A 22,151-nucleotide genomic window follows, 5' to 3' on the forward strand; every position below is an offset into this window, starting at 1 on the left:
ATGATGTTGCCAATTTAAGAAAATTTTTAACAAGAAAAAGCATTACCGTTATCTCGAAAATGCAAGAATTAAGCTCGGACTTACATTCTAATCATCGAATCAGTGATTCACCAATTTCGGCCAACAATGAAAGGTAAGTTCGTTTCGGGTTAAAAGTAAACCACTTTTAAACATTTTGTACACATAATTCATTCCTCGCTGTACAAATAATAACGAAATTCTATAATGAGTGGTGATAATGGCGAAAAGGGTGGCATAGGAGCTAATCTGCGTTAGGGCACATAACTGGAATATGGCTGATCTGACCAAGTCCATTTTCCGAATAAAAAGAGTCCCTCGAAGAAAACTATTGAAATCTGGGAATATATTTTTTGTTCGGGGGGGGGGGTGCAAGTGTTTATAAAAGACAGTTTAAATTACATAGCTTCCAAACTAAACAAATGAGCCGGTTAGATTTATATTTATTGGCAGGTCGTCTTCTAGGATTGACTCCTTTGACGAGGCCTAATAAAATCGCATTTATGGATAAGAACACAAGCGCAACAGACAGCTAGATAATGCAGCGATTTGCTAGTGGCAGTAGCTTACATAAAACAAACAGTAAAAGAAAATTCAAAATGAAGATTCATTGCTGTTCATACCAAACATTTAACGGAAAAAATGAACAGTGTTGTCAACAGCGGAGACAACCAACAAGGATGCACGAAGGATTTCCAACAAACAACTTGGAAATTAAATTAAAAAGAAGCTTCTGATCATTTTATCACTGTTCGCTTTACTAATTTGATCCAATTGATCTCTAAGTAATTCTACTGATAGTTCTGCACATTAAAAAAACGATGTTTTTTTTTCCAATTCTTAATATAAATCTTAGTTGGAGTTTCCTCCTGATATTGATGGACTTCAAATTCCGTTTCAAACTAATATGAAAACTAAAATTGACCACTGACTAGTTTCGATAAAATAAGCAAGAGTTGGCAATCTTATAAGTTGGAATGATATGTACAGTAAAGCGAAAAAGAGAGAGAGAAAAAAAGGAAATGTTCTATGTACAAGACAGATTATTCATCAAAAGAATTAAAAACATCTATTTCTTCGGACAGTAGGAACTCAATAATACGGAGTGCGTGGAGTGACGTTCGTTACTTCTGTGACACTGGAAAAGAAACATTGGTTTAATAGTAACAGGGGCAAATCAACCATATAGCCATATAACTTATGGCTATAATATATATATATATATATATATATATATATATATATATATATATATATATATATATATATATATATATATATATATATATATATATATATATATATATATATATATATATATATATATATATACATATATATATATATATATATATATATATATATATATATATATTATATATATGTATATATATATATATATATATATACATATATATATATATATATATATATATATATATATATATATATATATATATATATATATATATATACATAATTTTGTTTAATGTATTTCGTTGTGTTTCCTTTTGCAATCAAAGGTCGTTCAAACCAGATAAATATGGTTTTTCAAAAGAGATGATGTTGCACACTTTATTGACAGAACTGATAAACGCATTTGACAGACCGTCCTTAACAGGACGGTCAAAATTTGAAAAAAATTTTTTTTTTTTTTTTATTATTATTTGTTTGGGGCCAAATAAGGAACAAAACAGAAGAGCTCCAATTTTCTGTTATTTCTGCAGGTAAAAAAAGGAGCTTTAACCGTTTCTAAAAAACACATTTGACAGACCGTCCTTAACAACCAGCTATTTGTACAAAGGGAACTTCCTAGGTCCTCTAGACTTGGTCTTACCAATTTTGAAATCGAGAGGTCTAAACCTCCAGCTATTATTACAAGTGAAAAGAGAAACATCGAAGCATTTTGAAACAAACTATTATTTTTTTTCTCATTATTTGTTTGGGGCCAAATAAGGAAACAAAACAGAAGAGCTCCAATTTTCTGTTATTTCTGCAGGTAAAAAAAGGAGCTTAAACCGTTTCTAAAAAAAAAAACACACATTTGACAGACCGTCCTTAACAACCAGCTATTTGTACAAAGGGAACTTGCTAGGTCCTCCAGACTTGGTCTTACCAAATTTGAAATCGAGAGGTCTAACCTCCAGCTATTATTACAAGTGAGGAGAGAAACATTGAAGCATTTTGAAACAAACTATTTTTTTTTCTTATTATTTGTTTGGGGCCAAATAAGGAAACAAAACAGAAAAGCTTCAATTTTCTGTTATTTCTGCAGGTGAAAAAAATGGAACTTGAACCATTTCTAAAAAACGCATTTGACAGACCGTCCTTAACAACCGGCTATTTGTACAAAGGGAACTTGTTAGGTCCTCTGGACTTGGTTATACCAATTTTGAAATCGACGGGTCTAACCTCCAGACTGAGGAGGTTATGTTCCTCTCCCTGAGGAGAGGAACATCGAAGCATTTTGAAAAAATTATTTTTTTTTTTAATTATTATCTGTTTGGGGCTAAATAAGCTGTTATTTCTGCAGGTGAAAAAAAGAATCATTTCTGAAAAAAATTCAATAGTTTCAGAAAAAATACGCAGAAGAAAATGAAACTGGAAAGATCCAGCGTTCAGCTACTTCTGCAAGTGAAAAGAAGAAATTTAGGACGTTTCGGTAAATAAAGCTAAATTCTGTCCTCAGTAGGCCAACCAGCACAAAGGGAACTTGCTAGGTCCTCCAGACTTGGTCTTACCAATTTTGAAATCGAGAGGTCTAACCTCCATCTATTATTACAAGTGAGGAGAGAAACATCGAAGTATTTTGAAACAAAATATTATTTTTTTTTCTTATTATTTGTTTGGGGCCAAATAAGGAAACAAAACAGAAGAGCTCCAATTTTCTGTTATTTCTGCAGGTAAAAAAAGGAGCTTAAACCGTTTCTAAAAAAAAAACACATTTGAAAGACCGTCCTTAACAACCAGCTATTTGTACAAAGGGAACTTGTTAGGTCCTCTGGACTTGGTTATACCAATTTTGAAATCGACGGGTCTAACCTCCAGACTGAGGAGGTTATGTTCCTCTCCCTGAGGAGAGGAACATCGAAGCATTTTGAAAAAAAGATTTTTTTTTAATTATTGTGAAACAAAGAATCATTTCTGAAAAAAGTTAAATAGTTTCAGAAAAAATACGCAGAAGAAAATGAAACTGGAAAGATCCAGCGTTCAGCTACTTCTGCAAGTGAAAAGAAGAAATTTAGGACGTTTCGGTAAATAAAGCTAAATTCTGTCCTCAGTAGGCCAACCAGCACAAAGGGAACTTGCTAGGTCCTCCAGACTTGGTCTTACCAATTTTGAAATCGAGAGGTCTAACCTCCAGCTATTATTACAAGTGAGGAGAGAAACATCGAAGTATTTTGAAACAAAACATTTTTTTTTTTTTCTTATTATTTGTTTGGGGCCAAATAAGGAAACAAAACAGAAGAGCTCCAATTTTCTGTTATTTCTGCAGGTAAAAAAAGGAGCTTAAACCGTTTCTAAAAAAAAACACATTTGAAAGACCGTCCTTAACAACCAGCTATTTGTACAAAGGGAACTTGCTAGGTCCTCCAGACTTGGTCTTACCAAATTTGAAATCGAGAGGTCTAACCTCCAGCTATTATTACAAGTGAGGAGAGAAACATTGAAGCATTTTGAAACAAACTATTTTTTTTCTTATTATTTGTTTGGGGCCAAATAAGGAAACAAAACAGAAAAGCTTCAATTAACCCTGCAGTGTGCTGCTACAGCTGGGTTCAATCTCTGGATCCCGAATTACGTATCTGAATTCTAACCCACTGCCCCACCATAGGAGAATTGACTAAAAAGAGTGTTAACATAATATATTTGAAACTACCGCCGAAAAATACGCTTGATATATATGTCCAAGTCGACAGAAAAAGACAAAATTTAAACGCTAAAGAGCAAAATGTCAACATGATGTCGACTATCTGACAATTTTGCAATGCTAGCTTAAACTCAACTTAGGTTGGTAGCAGACCGATAAGAGAATGCCGGCGAAAATTGCCTTACTGACAAATTTTGGCAAAGAAAAAAAAATTACTAAAAATAGTACAAACATCATACTACATTGTTATTCGCGGCTCAAGACGCGTATTTTAATTTGCCATAATTGCCACAAAATATTTACCTTCAAAAAGTGCCTGCCTCCCCATATTTATAGTTTTACAACCCATGTTTGCATTACGCAATACTGACCTTAGGACCTATGAAGCGTTTAATATGTATAAAAAGAAATTCTTATAGCCTTTCAATGCTATATTTCAAAACTAAAGTAACTACTTATTTAACCCCCACCCCCAAAAAAGGAAATATACTTTAAACTTTTGAACTCTACTTTTATGAAACCAATCTTTATCCTCTATATGAAAATGAAAAAGGGTGTCAAAATAAAATTTAAATATTTAAATATGGCATATTTAGAGAAAAAATGTAAGAGAAGAAACTAACCTCTTTCCATACTTGATATGGATAAAAACAAAGACAACACCTAAAACCAAGCAAATACTCCCAACAACAATATAGGCTATTCCAAGAAATGGATTTTTCCCGCCTATTGCTGATGTTGTTGATAAAATGAATCTTTTTGTCCCATCAAATGACGTCACTGGATAATCTGAGGAAACAAACAGCACAAATTAGTTGAATGGCAAAAAGTATGAATAAAGACAAAAGTAAACCAGTAACTATAGCTCAACACAATATCCTTTACAATATAACTCTCTGGAGAACCTCCCATTAACATGCACAGCTTATACTGTCAGACCTCTGACAAGACTCTAGGCACATATTGATTTATTTAACTGAGAACCTCTCTGCAAAATGAAAAGCTCAAAGCACAAATGGAAAAACTAAGTCAGAACAAAAAAAAAAAATTTCAGAAAAAAACGACAACAGTAGTAAATTGTGGCGAAATGTAAGAAAGAAATATAAAAAAAATGGCAGATCAAACAGGAACTGTTAACTGTAGGCAACCTACTCATTTTTTTATCTTTTAAAGATAAATTTGTCAAAGATAAAAATAAATTTAATTTGTCAATAAATCTTAAAACGATACTGAAACGCAAAAAGCAAATCAAGGGCCAACGCTCTTGAAACTCTCACCAATATTCACCCCACGTTAAATCCGCATTCTTCTGTTAGTCACTCAGCAAAAAGTATTTTATGCCTTTTGCAAAACAACTCACAAGAAATATGGAAGAGCACGAGCTATAATCATAATTAAGGATTTATCGTCAAATATCGCCACAAAATGTTAAAGCTGCCTGCCCATGGTGGTATGTGGAGCAGATGTTGGCAAAATGAAAGAGGGGAGAGGGGGCCTCTCCTTTATGGATTTTCAACTAGAAAATCTACTAGAAAGACATTACACAGAGAATGTGAGGCATCAGGACAGCGTTGTAAAGACTAGCGAGGTACAAAGAGATGAAATGAAGTATTCGGGAGGCGTAGAGGGCAGATGTAAGATAAGAAAACTGTGAATACGACGGATACTAGTTACAGGCACATGTCCAAACAATGATTGGCCAGTGATTGTCGAAATATTGGCAAACAACAATTTTTGGAACATGAAACCGATAACAATCAAGATGTAATCTCTAAACATCAAAACCATCACGAAATTCCTTATAAAACGCAGACGAAAAATTCAAATTTCCAGACTTATTATTGTTCTACTTAAAAGCCTCGGTTACGTTATATAAATTCAGAATCACATTATACGGAACCCACAAGGTCCTGATAGACTTGAAGTTGGGGTCACACATCAAAAGCGCCATCTACTTATTCGTTAATTATTGGACCTTGCCAACATAGACTAAAAAATATGGTGTGGCGACGCAGTGGGATTGATCTCTGCTGGAGACTCGAGTTCCATTTCAGCTGCAACATCCCACCCCGCAGCAGATCCCAGAATTTGATTTCGGTGACGAGATTATACGGAGGTATCTCAACAATGATAAAAAAAAAGAACATGGAGTAATATATATGTAGTAATCAAATATATTGTTTTTGTTGAATCTTTGACGGGCCTTTTTTTCCATCAGAATCCTTACACATTGTAATATAACAGTATTTTACCATTTTAACACAAATGAATACTTTAAATTTTAGAAGGAAATGCGAGCTTTTCGTAATGATCACCTTGAAATTTCGTTGCCTCCAAAGAAAAAGTGCATCGATGGAGAAAGAGTCACATGATCGGCATTCTATTTTGTTTATAAACTATTTATAAATAACAAAAAACGAGAGGAGAAGAGTGACTATTTCAAACAAGTTTCAACTGAGCTTATACGAATCAAGCTTAATGTTAAACAAACTCAAGCTTAAACAAACCAAGCAACTAAGTTCCAATCAAGCTTAAAAAGACAAGCTTAATTATTAAAGCTTAATAAAACTAGGATTTAAATTATGATTTTGATTTTGTTAAGTTTGATGATATTTTGTTGATCTTAATGATTCAAAATAAATACGGGTATTAGCAGTAGATCACAACCCTCTGTACAGTCGCGTTTACAGAGGAATGAAGTTTACAATGTAACTAAAGCCAATGTAACTATACATAATGTTAGTAAAAAAATTTTAATACCTAAATTAATTTAATATGATATAACTAACTTGAAAATAATTTGACTAAAAGCTTGTATTTCTGTTGAAATACAAAAAAAAAAAAAATGGCGTAAAACAAGTTTTAGGAGGTACTAGATTTTTGATCCTTAATATTCAGTTATGTCGCAGCAAAGGTTTATAAATTTGAAAAAAGAAACAGAATTTTATTTTACAAAACTTTCACTTCTGCACTCGAACCTAAATAACTAGAATCAGCAATTTGGGTTTTATTTCAGGCATTAATAAACTTCTTTCAAAGAGAAAAGTTTCCTCCTTTTTTTTTTTTTTTTTTTTTTTTTTTTTTTTTTTTTTTTTTTTTTTTTTTTTTTTTTTTTTTTTTTTTTTTTTTTTTTTTTTTTTTAATGGCAAGTTTGGACTTGAATATGATGATAACAAAGTAAAATAATTCGATTTTAATAAGGACAGACATTTTTGCCAATCTGTCAATAAAACTTGTAATTCCGGTATTATTCCAAGACTTACTATATTTTACTTGAAGAGTATAATTTCCTTTTGGTAAGCCATTTTTAAACTTTGCACCTGGTTTATCGTCCCACATTATACTTATTTTACTTGACTTGCTATATTTTACTTGAAGAGTATAATTTTCTTTTGGTAAGCCATTCTTAAACGTAGTTGCACTAAATTATCATGCCATATTATACTCATTTTACTTGACTTAATAAATTTTACTTGAAGAATATTATTTCCTTTTGGTAAGCAATTCTTAAATGTAGTTACACCTGGTTTATCGTGTCATATTCTACTTATTTTACTTGACTTACTATATTTTACTTGAAGAGTATAATTTCCTTTTTGTAAGTTATTTTTAAACGTAGTTGCACCTGCTTTATCGTGCCATATTATCTCAATGATAAAATTTCAAGGACTGTTATTTTCATTCCAGGACTTACTGTATTTTAATTGAAGAGTATAATTTCCTTTTGGTAAGCCAATCTTAAACGTAGTTGCACCTGGTCTATATGGAGTAAAACAAGTTTTTTTTTTTTTTTTTTTTTTAATAAGTTTAGACTGGAATGTGATGACAGTGAAGTCAAATAATTCGATTTTAACAAGGACAGAAATTTTCACCAATCAGGCAAACGACTAAAATAGTAATTCAGGTTTTATTCCATGAATTACTGTATTTTCCTTGAAGAGTATAATTTCCTTTTGGTGAGCCATTTTTAAACGTAGTTGTACCTGGTTTATTGTGCATATTATCTCTATAATATTTCCCGAACTATTATTTTTATCCCAGGACTTACTGTAGTTTACTTGAAGAGTATAATTTCCTTTTGGTAAGCCATTCTTAAATGTAGTTGCACCTGGTTTATCGTGCCATATTATGCGATAAAGTTTCCTGAATTGGGGGAGGGCCGCCGTTCGCATCCATACAATAAAATCTTCATTTAAAAAGCCATTGTTTTCCGGATTTTGTTCATCCAATTCCCAAATATTTTTGGACCAAGACAGTGGCTTTGCCCATTCTGAGGTATTATAAGCTAAAAAAAAAAACACCAATTAAGTAACATCTAATTAATAATTGAAAATGAAACAATAAATGTTTTTGTTTAAATATAATTATACTGAAAAAATATTATGGTAAAATATTATAATACATATAACAGAAATTATAATAAAATTAATTAATAATCAACAATGTTTTATTAACATTCATTCTTTACTGATCAATAATAATCATTAATACTTTTGAAACATGATAGTGCCTTTGCCTATCTTGTCCGCAGTACTAAAGACTACAAAATTCATTAATTACTACCTAACATAATATTTAATGAATTATTTATTCCTAGAAATAACAAAATTTGGAAGCGAAGTAATGACTTTCCACCCATGCAGTAGAATAAAATAGAATAAGCAATGAATACATTCAATTAATTATATAAAACGATCAACCTTTTCAAATAAAATTGTAGCTTCGCCTATTCCTAAGGCCCTTAAACTAGAACAATGATTGGTTAGAATATAATTATAGTTTTTTATTAATTAATCAATGTAGAAATGATATATAATATTTTACAAACAAGATCCATTTCATCCAAATCCAAGCCTTAAAATTTAAAATTCAAGATAAAATTCGTCCAGTTCGGAGAAAATAATTAAGTTATAAAAACTTCAAATCAATAACAAAATTCTTAGCCCCCCTCCCAAAGAAAAAGTGCACTTTAGAGGCGATATTACTTAAAACCTCAAGAGGCTTATTAACGTTTTTTATAAAAAATCTCATGCTAAAAGATTTCTTTCTTTTATAAATTAGCCAATGGTCTCTAAGGCTGGGTTGCTGCAGAAATACCCCATAACTCCCCCAGGACCTTTAAAATCTTGCGCCTCACCTAGCTGTAAATAAAAAAAAATTGTTTCGTAGACATGGCTCTGTTCTGTAGCCAACCATCCCAGTAAAATGCGTTCAAATGAACGTATTAGTACAAATACCCTCAAATTGCCTTTGGCAAGGCTAATAGAGGCCGTTATCATTCGTTAAGTTCCCTGCGCATTTTTGAGCAGAAAAGGAAATGCAAAAAAAAACTTTTAAAAAAAATTACATAATTCTGTAACGTTTTGATTTTATACAGCCATACTTCGAACTAAACGATTTTAATAATTGAGGTTTAATAATTTAGGACAATTTCCTAAATAATCCAAAATGACTCCAAGTAAAAAGATTGAGTCAAATTCCGAAGCGATGTGATATGCGACAGTGGCACCTCAGGTAGAGAGTTTAAGGGATGTCAAGTTCACGTCCAGTCAGTTTTAGCGTCTACAAAGGGTAGTAGAAGAGGTGTCAAGTTCCTATTCAATCAGTTTTGGGCATTAAAGGGGGCACCAAAATTCTCCATTTGCAATCAAATGAGCTCTTCTCCATCTTGCTATGGTTATTCCTCTTTCAGTAAATTCCAAACAGGTACAATTCTAGTTAATTGACTTCTTGCTATCTCAGAAAGAGTTTAGGTTAGGAAAATGAAACTTTCAGGGATGAATCTACAGACTAAAGTATGTCCCGGGGAGGTATTTTGAAGCAACTACCTCCACTCCTTCTTCCTCTAGAGGGCCCTGACCTTTGATGACCTTTAAAAATATGTGTGTCATAGAAGTGAAACCTTGCAAAAAAGATCTTCTGCTTAATTGAAGTACAACAAAATTGTTTTCAGCTTCATAACTTTGCTCAATTCCATTTTATAAGGTTTTAAAGATATGCAAATACAATTCCTAAATTAAAAAAAAAAAACATTGATATGGCTCAAAATTCTACTCAAATAACAGGAATTGCATTTTCAGAACTAAAGGCAGAGAAAAAGCAACTAGTAACTGACAATTAAGGTAAAATGTTGTTTTGTCAAAATTTCAATAGGTATAGACCTCTCATGTAGGCAAATTTCAGGGATCTCTAGAGGGAAAAGAAGTGGAGCTGGGTACTTTAAAATACCTTCCCGGGACATACTTTAGCCTGTAGACCCATCCCTGATAATTTCATTTTTCCTAACCTAAACCCTTTCCGAGATAGCAAGAAGTCAATTAACTAGAATTTTACCTCCAAACACACTGGGAAAACTGTGTCTAATGACTACTTTTTGCATTACAAAGACAAAAACACCGTTGCTCTACCAATATCATACTACTATACCATTAAAATAAATATGATATAGTAATAGTAACAATATAGTCGAAATTCCTTATAAAACGCAGACAAAAAATTCAAATTTCCAGACTTATTATTGTTCTACTTAAAAGCCTCGGTTACGTTATATAAATTCAGAATCACATTATACGGAACCCACAAGGTCCTGATAGACTTGAAGTTGGGGTCACACATCAAAAGCGCCATCTACTTATTCGTTAATTATTGGACCTACGTTCGGCCCTAATGACTACTTTTTGCATTACAAAGACAAAAACACCGTTGCTCTACCAATATCATACTACTATACCATTAAAATAAATATGATATAGTAATAGTAACAATATAGTCGTGATAAAATCCAACACACTAGTCACTAGTGACTAGTAGAAAAATCCATCTGATTAACTCTTCACAATGACAAAAACAGCGCTGTTCTACCACTATAATACTACTATACCATTAAAATAAACATGATATAGTAATAGCAACAATACAGCCGTGATAAAATCCAATACACTAGTCACTAGTGTGTCACTAGTGACAAGTGGAAAAATCTCTCAGATTATCCTTACACAATGACAAAAACGGCGTTGTTCTACCACTATAATACTACTATACCATTAAAATAAATATGATATAGTAATAGCAACAATACAGCCGTGATAAAATCCAATACACTAGTCACTAGTGTGTCACTAGTGAAAAGTGGAAAAATCTCTCAGATTATCCTTACACAATGACAAAAACGGCGTTGTTCTACCACTATAATACTACTATACCATTAAAATAAATATGATATAGTAATAGCAACAATACAGCCGTGATAAAATCCAATACACTAGTCACTAGTGTGTCACTAGTGAAAAGTGGAAAAATCTCTCAGATTATCCTTACACAATGACAAAGTCGGCGTTGTTCTCCCACTATAATACTACTATACCATTAAAATAAATATGATATAGTAATAGCAACAATACAGCCGTGATAAAATCCAATACACTAGTCACTAGTGTGTCACTAGTGAAAAGTGGAAAAATCTCTCAGATTATCCTTACACAATGACAAAGTCGGCGTTGTTCTACCACTATAATACTACTATACCATTAAAATAAATATGATATAGTAATAGCAACAATACAGCCGTGATAAAATACAATACACTAGTCACTAGTGTGTCACTAGTGACAAGAGGGAAAATCTCTCAGATTATCCTTACACAATGACAATAACGCCGTTGTTCTACCACTATAATACTACTATACCATTAAAATAAATATGATATAGTAATAGCAACAATACAGCCGTGGTAAAATCCAATACACTAGTCACTAGTGTGTCACTAGTGACAAGTGGAAAAATCTCTCAGATTATCCTTACACAATGACAAAAACGGCGTTGTTCTACCACTATAATACTACTATACCATTAAAATAAATATGATATAGTAATAGCAACAATACAGCCGTGATAAAATCCAATACACTAGTCACTAGTGTGTCACTAGTGACAAGTGGAAAAATCTCTCAGATTATCCTTACACAATGACAAAAACGGCGTTGTTCTACAACTATAATACTACTATGCCATTAAAATAAATATGATATAGTAATAGCAACAATATAGCCGTGATAAAATCCAATACACTAGTCACTAGTGTGTCATTAGTGACAAGTGGAAAAATCTCTCAGATTATCCTTACACAATGACAAAAACGGCGTTGTTCTACCACTATAATACTACTATACCATTAAAATAAATATGATATAGTAATAGCAACAATACAGCCGTGATAAAATCCAATACACTAGTCACTAGTGTGTCACTAGTGACAAGTGGAAAAATCTCTCAGATTATCCTTACACAATGACAAAAACGGCGTTGTTCTACCACTATAATACTACTATACCATTAAAATAAACATGATATAGCAATAGCAACAATACAGCCGTGATAAAATCCAACACACTAGTCACTAGTGTGTCACTAGTGACAAGTGGAAAAATTTCTCTGATTAACTGTTCACAATGACAAACACAGCGTTGTTCTACCACTATAATACTACTATACCATTAAAATAAATATGATATAGTAATAGCAACAATACAGCCGTGGTAAAATCCAATACACTAGTCACTAGTGTCACTAGTGACAAGTGGAAAAATCTCTCAGATTATCCTTACACAATGACAAAAACGGCGTTGTTCTACCACTATAATACTACTATACCATTGAAATAAATATGATATAGTAATAGCAACAATACAGCCGTGATAAAATCCAATACACTAGTCACTAGTGTGTCACTAGTGACAAGTGGAAAAATCTCTCAGATTATCCTTACACAATGACAAAAACGGCGTTGTTCTACCACTATAATACTACTATACCATTAAAATAAATATGATATAGTAATAGCAACAATACAGCCGTGGTAAAATCAGATACACTAGTCACTAGAGTGTCACTAATGACAAGGGGAAAAATCTCTCAGATTATCCTTACAAAATGACAAAAACAGCGTTGTTCTACCACTATAATACTACTATATCATTAAAATAAATATGATATAGTAATAGCAACAATACAGCCGTGATAAAATCCAACACACTAGTCACTAGTGTGTCACTAGTGACTAGTGGAACAATCTCTCTGATTAACTGTTCACAATGACAAACACAGCGTTGTTCTACCACTATAATACTACTATACCATTAAAATAAATATGATATAGTGATAGCAACAATACAGCCGTGGTAAAATCCAACACACTAGTCACTAGTGTGTCACTAGTGACAAGTGGAAAAATCTCTCAGATTATCCTTACACAATGACAAAAACGGCGTTGTTCTACCACTATAATACTACTATACCATTAAAATAAATATGATATAGTAATAGCAACAATACAGCCGTGATAAAATCCAACACACTAGTCACTAGTGTGTCACTAGTGACAAGTGGAAAAATCTCTCTGATTAACTGTTCACAATGACAAACACAGCGTTGTTCTACCACTATAATACTACTATACCATTAAAATAAATATGATATAGTAATAGCAACAATACAGCCGTGATAAAATCCAATACACTAGTCACTAGTGTGTCACTAGTGACAAGTGGAAAAATCTCTCAGATTATCCTTACACAATGACAAAAACGGCGTTGTTCTACCACTATAATACTACTATACCATTAAAATAAATATGATATAGTAATAGCAACAATACAGCCGTGATAAAATCCAACACACTAGTCACTAGTGTGTTACTAGTGACAAGTGGAAAAATCTCTCTGATTAACTCTTCACAATGACAAAAACAGCGTTGTTCTACCACTATAATACTACTATAACATTAAAATAAACATGATATAGCAATAGCAACAATACAGCCGTGGTAAAATCCAACACACTAGTCACTAGCGTGTCACTAGTGACTAGTGGAAAGATCTCTCTGATTAACTCTACACAATGACAAAAACAGCGTTGTTCTACGACTGGAATACTACTACGCCATTAAAATAAACATGATATAACAATAGCAACAATACAGCCGTGATAAAATCCAACACACTAGTCACTAGTGTGTCACTAGTGACTAGTGGAACAATCTCTCTGATTAACTGTTCATACAATAACCAAAAAGATAGGCATCCTCATAATAAATGTGGTGGAGTGTTAACACCATAACAATGCACCGTAATCTAGATACGCAGGCGAAAAATTATCTCCCTTGTTGTTCAAGCCAGGGGACTATAAATCCTTAATAAGAATTTTCGACCATGATGGTCCCAATGTTATTATTTTTATTCCGATCCAATTTGGCTTCCAGATGATTACTTTTGGGTTACTGTAGGCAGAGCTTCGTCTTTTACTAGGTTGCAGCTACCGCTACAACTACTATAATATCATGATGCAATACACAAACAATTGTGTGATATAAAGCAAAAACTCTAAAATAAAAGAAAACAATGCAATAGACGGAGTAAAATTAAAACACAACTTACCGGTAGGACCCCCAGGGGGGTTTCTGAACTTGTGAGTTTTGTCACTTGACCAAGCAATTCCTGTTTTATTCACTGGAACCTCTTCCATATTGCCTTGAATTCGAGGATTCCGATATTGTAAAGTCAGCGTATCTGAAAAATACCATTATACGTTTAGAACTCTAAATTCTCATACGCTTTACTCTTTCTCGTATCTCTACTCTTTGAACCAATGAAAATCTTTAGCGTAAAGAGCGGGGCATTGAGGAGGGGACAGCCCCTTTCATATACGGAATAATTTTTGTTCGTTAACTTTTAATGTCACTCCTTACTTTCAGTTATGAAAAAACTTGATTTTTTAATTTGATTTAGTACAAAAAACTTTTTTGGTTTATATTAACTTAAGTCTAATTTCCTTTGATTAATGAGGAGGCAGCACTTGGACCTTTAGCCCTATTTCACCATTCTCTTATGTGCGCACCAGGCGTACGCCCAATCTGAATCTTGCAAATCTTCTTTTTTCCTTATAAACAGCAATATTTTATCCCCCCCCCCTGTAGCGTATTAGAATTTATAACAATATAATAATTATGTGATAAATTTGTAATGCTATGGATTCAGATTTATTGTCAGTGTGGAGGAGGAGTGCATGCAGCCGCCTCGACCGCTAGCAGACTTGTGCCGCAGTGAGCTGTTAGTAGTAATAGTCGTAAAGATTAACTACCTGAATATATACAAGAAAATATGGAAATCAAATTGCAAGACGCAAACTGGTTAACAGCAACCACAAATCTAGTAGTTTGGTGGCAAAAAACGATAACGATCAGTTTAGATAACCAGATTTAAATAATCGGTTTTACCTGTGGTAAGCACCTTGGGGACATTTACTAATAGCATGGAAGAAAAAGCGCAATGAGCTCGCAAAAACACGTGCTGTCAGTCAGACACAATCGCAGGATTTCTTCCAAGGGGGGGGGGTCAACTACAAAATAAATCGAGGGCAGGAATAATAAACAAACGAAATTTGCTTGATAATTTGAAAAAAAAAGTGCCCAAAATCGAAGAAAATTTGAACTAATTGGGAGGGCTGAACCCCCCCTTCCTCTCCAAATAGATCCCTACTGTCTGCAATATTTAAAAATTACAGCGTCTATAGGGTAGGCAAGCTCCGTCTAGCATTTGGCAACAGTAATTCAAAAGACAGTATGTGACATCTCTGATCAAAGTGATATTGACAACTTGCTGTACTAAGCGTAATTATTTTCAACTTATTGGTTTAATCTCATTCTTAATGATCCTCTTCTATTCTCAACATAATAAGAAAGTTTCTCTCTTTCTTTCCCAAAATACGTTATATATTCTTTGCTTCAGGGGTAGCTGAATTTTACAGAAGAGGAATAGCTGATTACAGAAAGTAGAATTATTGTTCTTTAAAAGGGGTCAGTTCTGTTAACGCAGTCACATTAATTCAAGGGCCCATTTAAACGGGTTGACATTTATTTTGCCTTAATTATGCTTTCAAATAAATGCTCTTTGAGACATATAAACTTTTGATGATTATTGGTTCTTTGTCAGGAACTTCAAATAAAATCCTTTTTTGACCAGTTCGTATCCTGTAACTTGGTATATACCAATATAGTCTAAAGAAAGAAGGAGAGATTACATTTTTATAGTTCCTTTGTAAAACCTTCTGGTTTACGCATGTGATTTATTTTCGTAAGCGAATCACATCATTGAAAAATAAAGTAAGTACTTATGACGGCACTAGATTTATGACGGCATCCCCAAGTTCTAAGCCCGCAGTGTTGATCTCCGTTTCGTTCCTTCATCCGGAAAGTGCAATCCTGGGCCTTCGCACACCCTTCCTGCTTACCTTACCCAGATTTCTCCTCTGTACATATTTAGAGCTGAGTCGACTCTGACTGAGCTTACAAAGTCACGCCACTCATACCAAACCAAATAACCGGCTACGCCAGGAATCGAACCCGTACCCCTCGGAAAAAAGATTCCCGATCCAGAGCGACAACCACTTAGCCAGGGCGGCTAAGAATCGCGGTATTGCTTATTTCTGGAGAGATAAATAGCCCCGTATAAAAACTTGACACTTTGAAAACCTCCTGTGAGAAATTTTGAGCCAGTGCAAACAATAAGTAAGTGAATTGCAGCTGGTCGGTTCTTGTTAGTGAAATTTTAAACCAGAACAAAAACAAAAAGCTTTCAAGGCTAAGTATACGCTCAGAGGCCGTATCCAAGGGGTATAGGGTTTAGCCCCCCTTCCAAATGTGTTTTGACTCGTAAAAACTCAACAAAAAATGAACAAAAACTAGTTTTCGAATTTTTTTTTTTAGTTTTTGTACCTCCCCTTAAAAAAATCCTAGATACGGCCCTGTCTGAGGCCCAAACCTAACTAAGCTTTTTTGATGCTTCCTAACGCTTTTTGAAAAGTAAATTTCAGCTTCAAGCTTGCTCCATATATTTTTTTCTCATATTGAAGTGGACTTTAAATTTTTATTTGTGGAGTCCTGCATCGTATGATTTTAGTGTCATATTTGAACTAAGTCCCTTTCTTTCTGTCGCTTCTTTTCTTTTATTCTGCTCTATATTGTTGCGAATCAGTGTCATATTTGAACTGTATTAGCTTAAATGATTAACAGTTGAATATTTAAAAGTTTTGTTTTGTGATCCCCTTCTTTTACAGGTCGTGGAGCCTTTGTGGAGGATTTGTGATTGTGCCACTGAGTTGTTTTTTGTTTTGTTTTAAATGTATCTTATCTGATTGGAAGATGTCAATCACTTCATCTACTCCTTTTAACAAATTAATTTACAATCCATGAGATAGGAACATACTATATGACCTCAGAGTAGCTTTTATGTTTTACTCCAAACGTGTACAAAGTCCTTGATGTACCATTCCCAAACAAGTCATATCCAAGGGAACGTCCAGCTTGAAAAGATGTGATGTAATTAAAATGAAAATGAGGCTTTGATCTTCTATTACCCCATTAAGGCTTGAATGTCATTTGCACTGTACAGAAACAAGTCATATCTAGGGGAACGTCCAGCTTGAAAAGATGTGACGTAATTAAAATGAAAATGAGGCTTTGATCTTCTATTACCCCATAAAGGCTTGAATGTCATTTAACTGTACAGAAACGAGTCAGGTCCAGAAGAACGTCATATCCAGGGTAACGTCCAGCTTGAAAAGATGTGACGTAATTAAAATGAAAATGAGGCTTTGATCTTCTATTACCCCATAAACCCTTGAATGTCATTTGCACTGTACAGAACAAGTCATATCCAGGGGAACGTCCAGCTTGAAAAGATGTGACGTAATTAAAATGAAACTGAGGCTTTGATCTTCTATTACCCCATAAAGGCTTGAATGTCATTTGCACTGTACAGAAACAAGTCATATCCAGGGGAACGTCCAGCTTGAAAAGATGTGATGTAATTAAAATGAAAATGAGGCTTTGATCTTCTATGACCCCATAAAGGCTTGAATGTCATTTGCACTGTACAAAAACAAGTCATATCCAGGGGAACGTCCAGCTTGAAAAGATGTGACGTAATTAAAATGAAACTGAGGCTTTGATCTTCTATTACCCCATAAAGGCTTGAATGTCATTTGCAATGTAACGGAAACGAGTCATATCCAGGGGAACGTCCAGCTTGAAAAGATGTGACGTAATTAAAATGAAAATGAGGCTTTGATCTTCTATTACCCCATAAAGGCTTGAATGTCATTTGCACTGTACAGAAACAAGTCATATCCAGGGGAACGTCCAGCTTGAAAAGATGTGATGTAATTAAAATGAAAATGAGGCTTTGATCTTCTATTACCCCATAAAGGCTTGAATGTCATTTGCACTGTACAGAAACAAGTCATATCCAGGGGAACGTCCAGCTTGAAAAGATGTGACGTAATTAAAATGAAAATGAGGCTTTGATCCTCTATTACCCCATAAAGGCTTGAATGTCATTTGCACTGTACAGAAACGAGTCATATCCAGGGGAACGTCCAGCTTGAAAAGATGTGACGTAATTAAAATGAAAATGAGGCTTTGATCTTCTATTACCCCATAAAGGCTTGAATGTCATTTGCACTGTACAGAAACGAGTCATATCCAGGGGAACGTCCAGCTTGAAAAGATGTGACGTAATTAAAATGAAAATGAGGATTTGATCCTCTATTACCCCATAAAGGCTTGAATGTCATTTGCACTGTACAGAAACGAGTCAGGTCCAGAAGAACGTCATATCCAGGGGAACGTCCAGCTTGAAAAGATGTGACGTAATTAAAATGAAATTGAGGCTTTGATCTTCTATTACCCCATAAAGGCTTGAATGTCATTTGCACTGTACAGAAGTACAGAAACAAGTCATATCCAGGGGAACGTCCAGCTTGAAAAGATGTGAAGTAATTAAAATGAAAATGAGGTTTTGATCTTCTATTACCCCATAAAGGCTTGAATGTCATTTGCACTGTACAGAAACAAGTCATATCCAGGGGAACGTCCAGCTTGAAAAGATGTGATGTAATTAAAATGAAAATGAGGTTTTGATCTTCTATTACCCCATAAAGGCTTGAATGTCATTTGCACTGTACAGAAACAAGTCATATCTAGGGGAACGTCCAGCTTGAAAAGATGTGACGTAATTAAAATGAAAATGAGGCTTTGATCTTCTATTACCCCATAAAGACTTGAATGTCATTTAACTGTACAGAAACGAGTCAGGTCCAGAAGAACGTCATATCCAGGGTAACGTCCAGCTTGAAAAGATGTGACGTAATTAAAATGAAATTGAGGCTTTGATCCTCTATTACCCCAGAAAGGATTGAATGTCATTTCCACTGTACAGAAACGAGTCATATTCAGGGGAACGTCCAGCTCGAAAAGACGTGACGTAATTAAAATGAAAATGAGGATTTGATCTTCTATTACCCCATAAAGGCTTGAATGTCATTTACACTGTACAGAAACAAGTCATATCCAGGGGAACGTCCAGCTTGAAAAGATGTGACGTAATTAAAATGAAAATGAGGCTTTGATCTTCTATTACCTCATAAAGGCTTGAATGTCATTTGCACTGTACAGAAACAAGTAATATCCAGGGGAACGTCCAGCTTGAAAAGATGCGACGTAATTAAAATGAAAATGAGGCTTTGATCTTCTATTACCCCATAAAGGCTTTGAATGTCATTTGTACTGTACAGAAACAAGTCATATCCAGGGAAACGTCCAGCTTGAAAAGATGTGACGTAATTAAAATGAAAATGAGGCTTTGATCTTCTATTACCCCATAAAGGCTTGAATGTCATTTGCACTGTACGGAAACAAGTCATATCCAGGGGAACGTCCAGCTTGAAAAGATGTGGCGTAATCAAATGAAAATGAGGCTTTGATCTTCTATTACCCCATAAAGGCTTGAATGTCATTTGCACTGTACAGAAACGATTCAGGTCCAGAAGAACGTCATATCCAGGGTAACGTCCAGCCTGAAAAGATGTGACGTAATTAAAATGAAATTGAGGCTTTGATCTTCTATTACCCCATAAAGGCTTGAATGTCATTTGCACTGTACAGAAACAAGTCATATCCGGGGGAACGTCCAGCTTGAAAAGATGTGACGTAATTAAAATGAAAATGAGGCTTTGATCTTCTATTACCCGATTAAGGCTTGAATGTCATTTGCACTGTACAGAAACAAGTCATATCCAGGGGAACGTCCAGCTTGAAAAGATGTGACGTAATTAAAATGAAAATGAGGCTTTGATCTTCTATTACTCCATAAAGGCTTGAATGTCATTTGCACTGGACAGAAACGAGTCAGGTCCAGGGGAACGTCCAGCTTGAAAAGATGTGACGTAATTAAAATGAAAATGTGGCTTTGATCTTCTATTACCCCATAAAGGCTTGAATGTCATTTGCACTGTACAGAAACAAGTCATATCCAGGGGAACGTCCAGCTTGAAAAGATGTGACGTAATTAAAATGAAATGAGGCTTTGATCTTCTATTACCCCATAAAGGCTTGAATGTCATTTGCACTGTACAGAAAAGAGTCAGGTCCAGAAGAACGTCATATCCAGGGTAACGTCCAGCTTGAAAACATGTGACGTAATTAAAATGAAATTGAGGCTTTGATCTTCTATTACCCCATAAAGGCTTGAATGTCATTTGCACTGTACAGAAACAAGTCATATCCAGGGGAACGTCCAGCTTGAAAAGATGTGACGTAATTAAAATGAAAATGAGGCTTTGATCTTTTATTACCCCATAAAGGCTTGAATGTCATTTGCACTGTACAGAAACAAGTCATATCCAGGGGAACGTCCAGCTTGAAAAGATGTGACGTAATTAAAATGAAAATGAGGCTTTGATCTTCTATTATCCCATAAAGCCTTGAATGTCATTTGCACTGTACAGAAACAAGTCATATCCAGGGGAACGTCCAGCTTGAAAAGATGTGACGTAATTAAAATGAAAATGATGCTTTGATCTTCTATTACCCCATAAAGGCTTGAATGTCATTTGCACTGTACAGAAACAAGTCATATCCAGGGGAACATCCAGCTTGAAAAGATGTGACGTAATTAAAATGAAAATGAGGCTTTGATCTTCTATTACCCCATAAAGGCTTGAATGTCATTTGCACTGTACAGAAACAAGTCATTTCCGGGGGAACGTCCAGCTTGAAAAGATGTGACATAATTAAAATAAAATGAGGCTTTGATCTTCTATTACCCCATAAAGGCTTGAATGTCATTTGCACTGTACAGAAACAAGTCATATCCAGGGGAACGTCCAGCTTGAAAAGATGTGACGTAATTAAAATGAAAATGAGGCTTTGATCTTCTATTACCCCATAAAGGCTTAAATGTCATTTGCACTGTACAGAAACGAGTCAGGTCCAGAAGAACGTCATATCCAGGGGAACGTCCAGCTTGAAAAGATGTGACGTAATTAAAATGAAAAAAAGGCTTTGATCTTCTATTACCCCATAAAGGCTTGAATGTCATTTGCACTGTACAGAAACAAGTCATATCCAGGGGAACGTCCAGCTTGAAAAGATGTGACGTAATTAAAATTAAAATGTGGCTTTGATCTTCTATTACCCCATAAAGGCTTGAATGTCATTTGCACTGTACAGAAACAAGTCATATCCAGGGGAACGTCCAGCTTGAAAAGATGTGACGTAATTAAAATTAAAATGAAAATGAGGCTTTGATCTTCTATTACCCCATAAAGGCTTGAATGTCATTTGCACTGTACAGAAATGACATATATTTTGGTGTTTCTTTTTTGTATGGCTTTTATTTACGTATAATTTAAATAAGTCAGAGTTCACAACCACCAAACCTGTTTTATTTCTGGAATTTGTATTTACGCACAACTTCAAGTATTGCTTACAACCACCAATTACAATCACAAAACCCGTTTTATTTACGGGTTTCGTACTTACGTATAACTTAGACAAGCTATAGCTCACAACCACCAAACCCAATATATTTACGAGTTTTGTATTTACGTATAACTTAGACAAGCTATTGCTCATATCCACTTTGACTGGAACACCATAAGACAGGGAACCCCTCAAAAACACAAAACCCTTTTTTTTAAAGCAATATCTGGTTTTTATACCACTATCAGTATGCATTGGTCTATGAAGTACTTAGGACCCTTTCTTTATAGCACTTGGAACATATTTCTTTACTCTGTACAAATACAAAATTTTGCATTTTCGTAGATAGGGGCTTGAAACGTCTACAATATAGTTCTCGAATGTGCTGTTTAAGATAGAGCCCATTTGGGATGTTTACCCCTTTTCTGAAAACCTAACAAATAATACTTG

General features: G+C 34.3%; 1 protein-coding gene across 2 annotated transcripts in view; it reads right to left on the reverse strand.

Annotated features, from left to right (window-relative positions):
• Positions 1-22,151, reverse strand: part of LOC136034997 (cell cycle control protein 50A-like) — a gene marked incomplete at its 3' end in the record, with an annotated part of 70,540 nt that continues 48,389 nt past the window's right edge. For both annotated transcript variants that reach the window (XM_065716568.1, XM_065716567.1), the window contains 4 exon segments: positions 1-1,156; positions 4,513-4,678; positions 7,938-8,174; positions 14,320-14,451. In XM_065716568.1, the coding sequence (XP_065572640.1) occupies positions 1,111-1,156; positions 4,513-4,678; positions 7,938-8,174; positions 14,320-14,451 (581 nt within the window).

The sequence above is a fragment of the Artemia franciscana genome, chromosome 13 (genome assembly GCF_032884065.1).
Source record: "Artemia franciscana chromosome 13, ASM3288406v1, whole genome shotgun sequence".
In the NCBI taxonomy this organism is placed as follows: Eukaryota; Metazoa; Arthropoda; class Branchiopoda; order Anostraca; family Artemiidae; genus Artemia; species Artemia franciscana.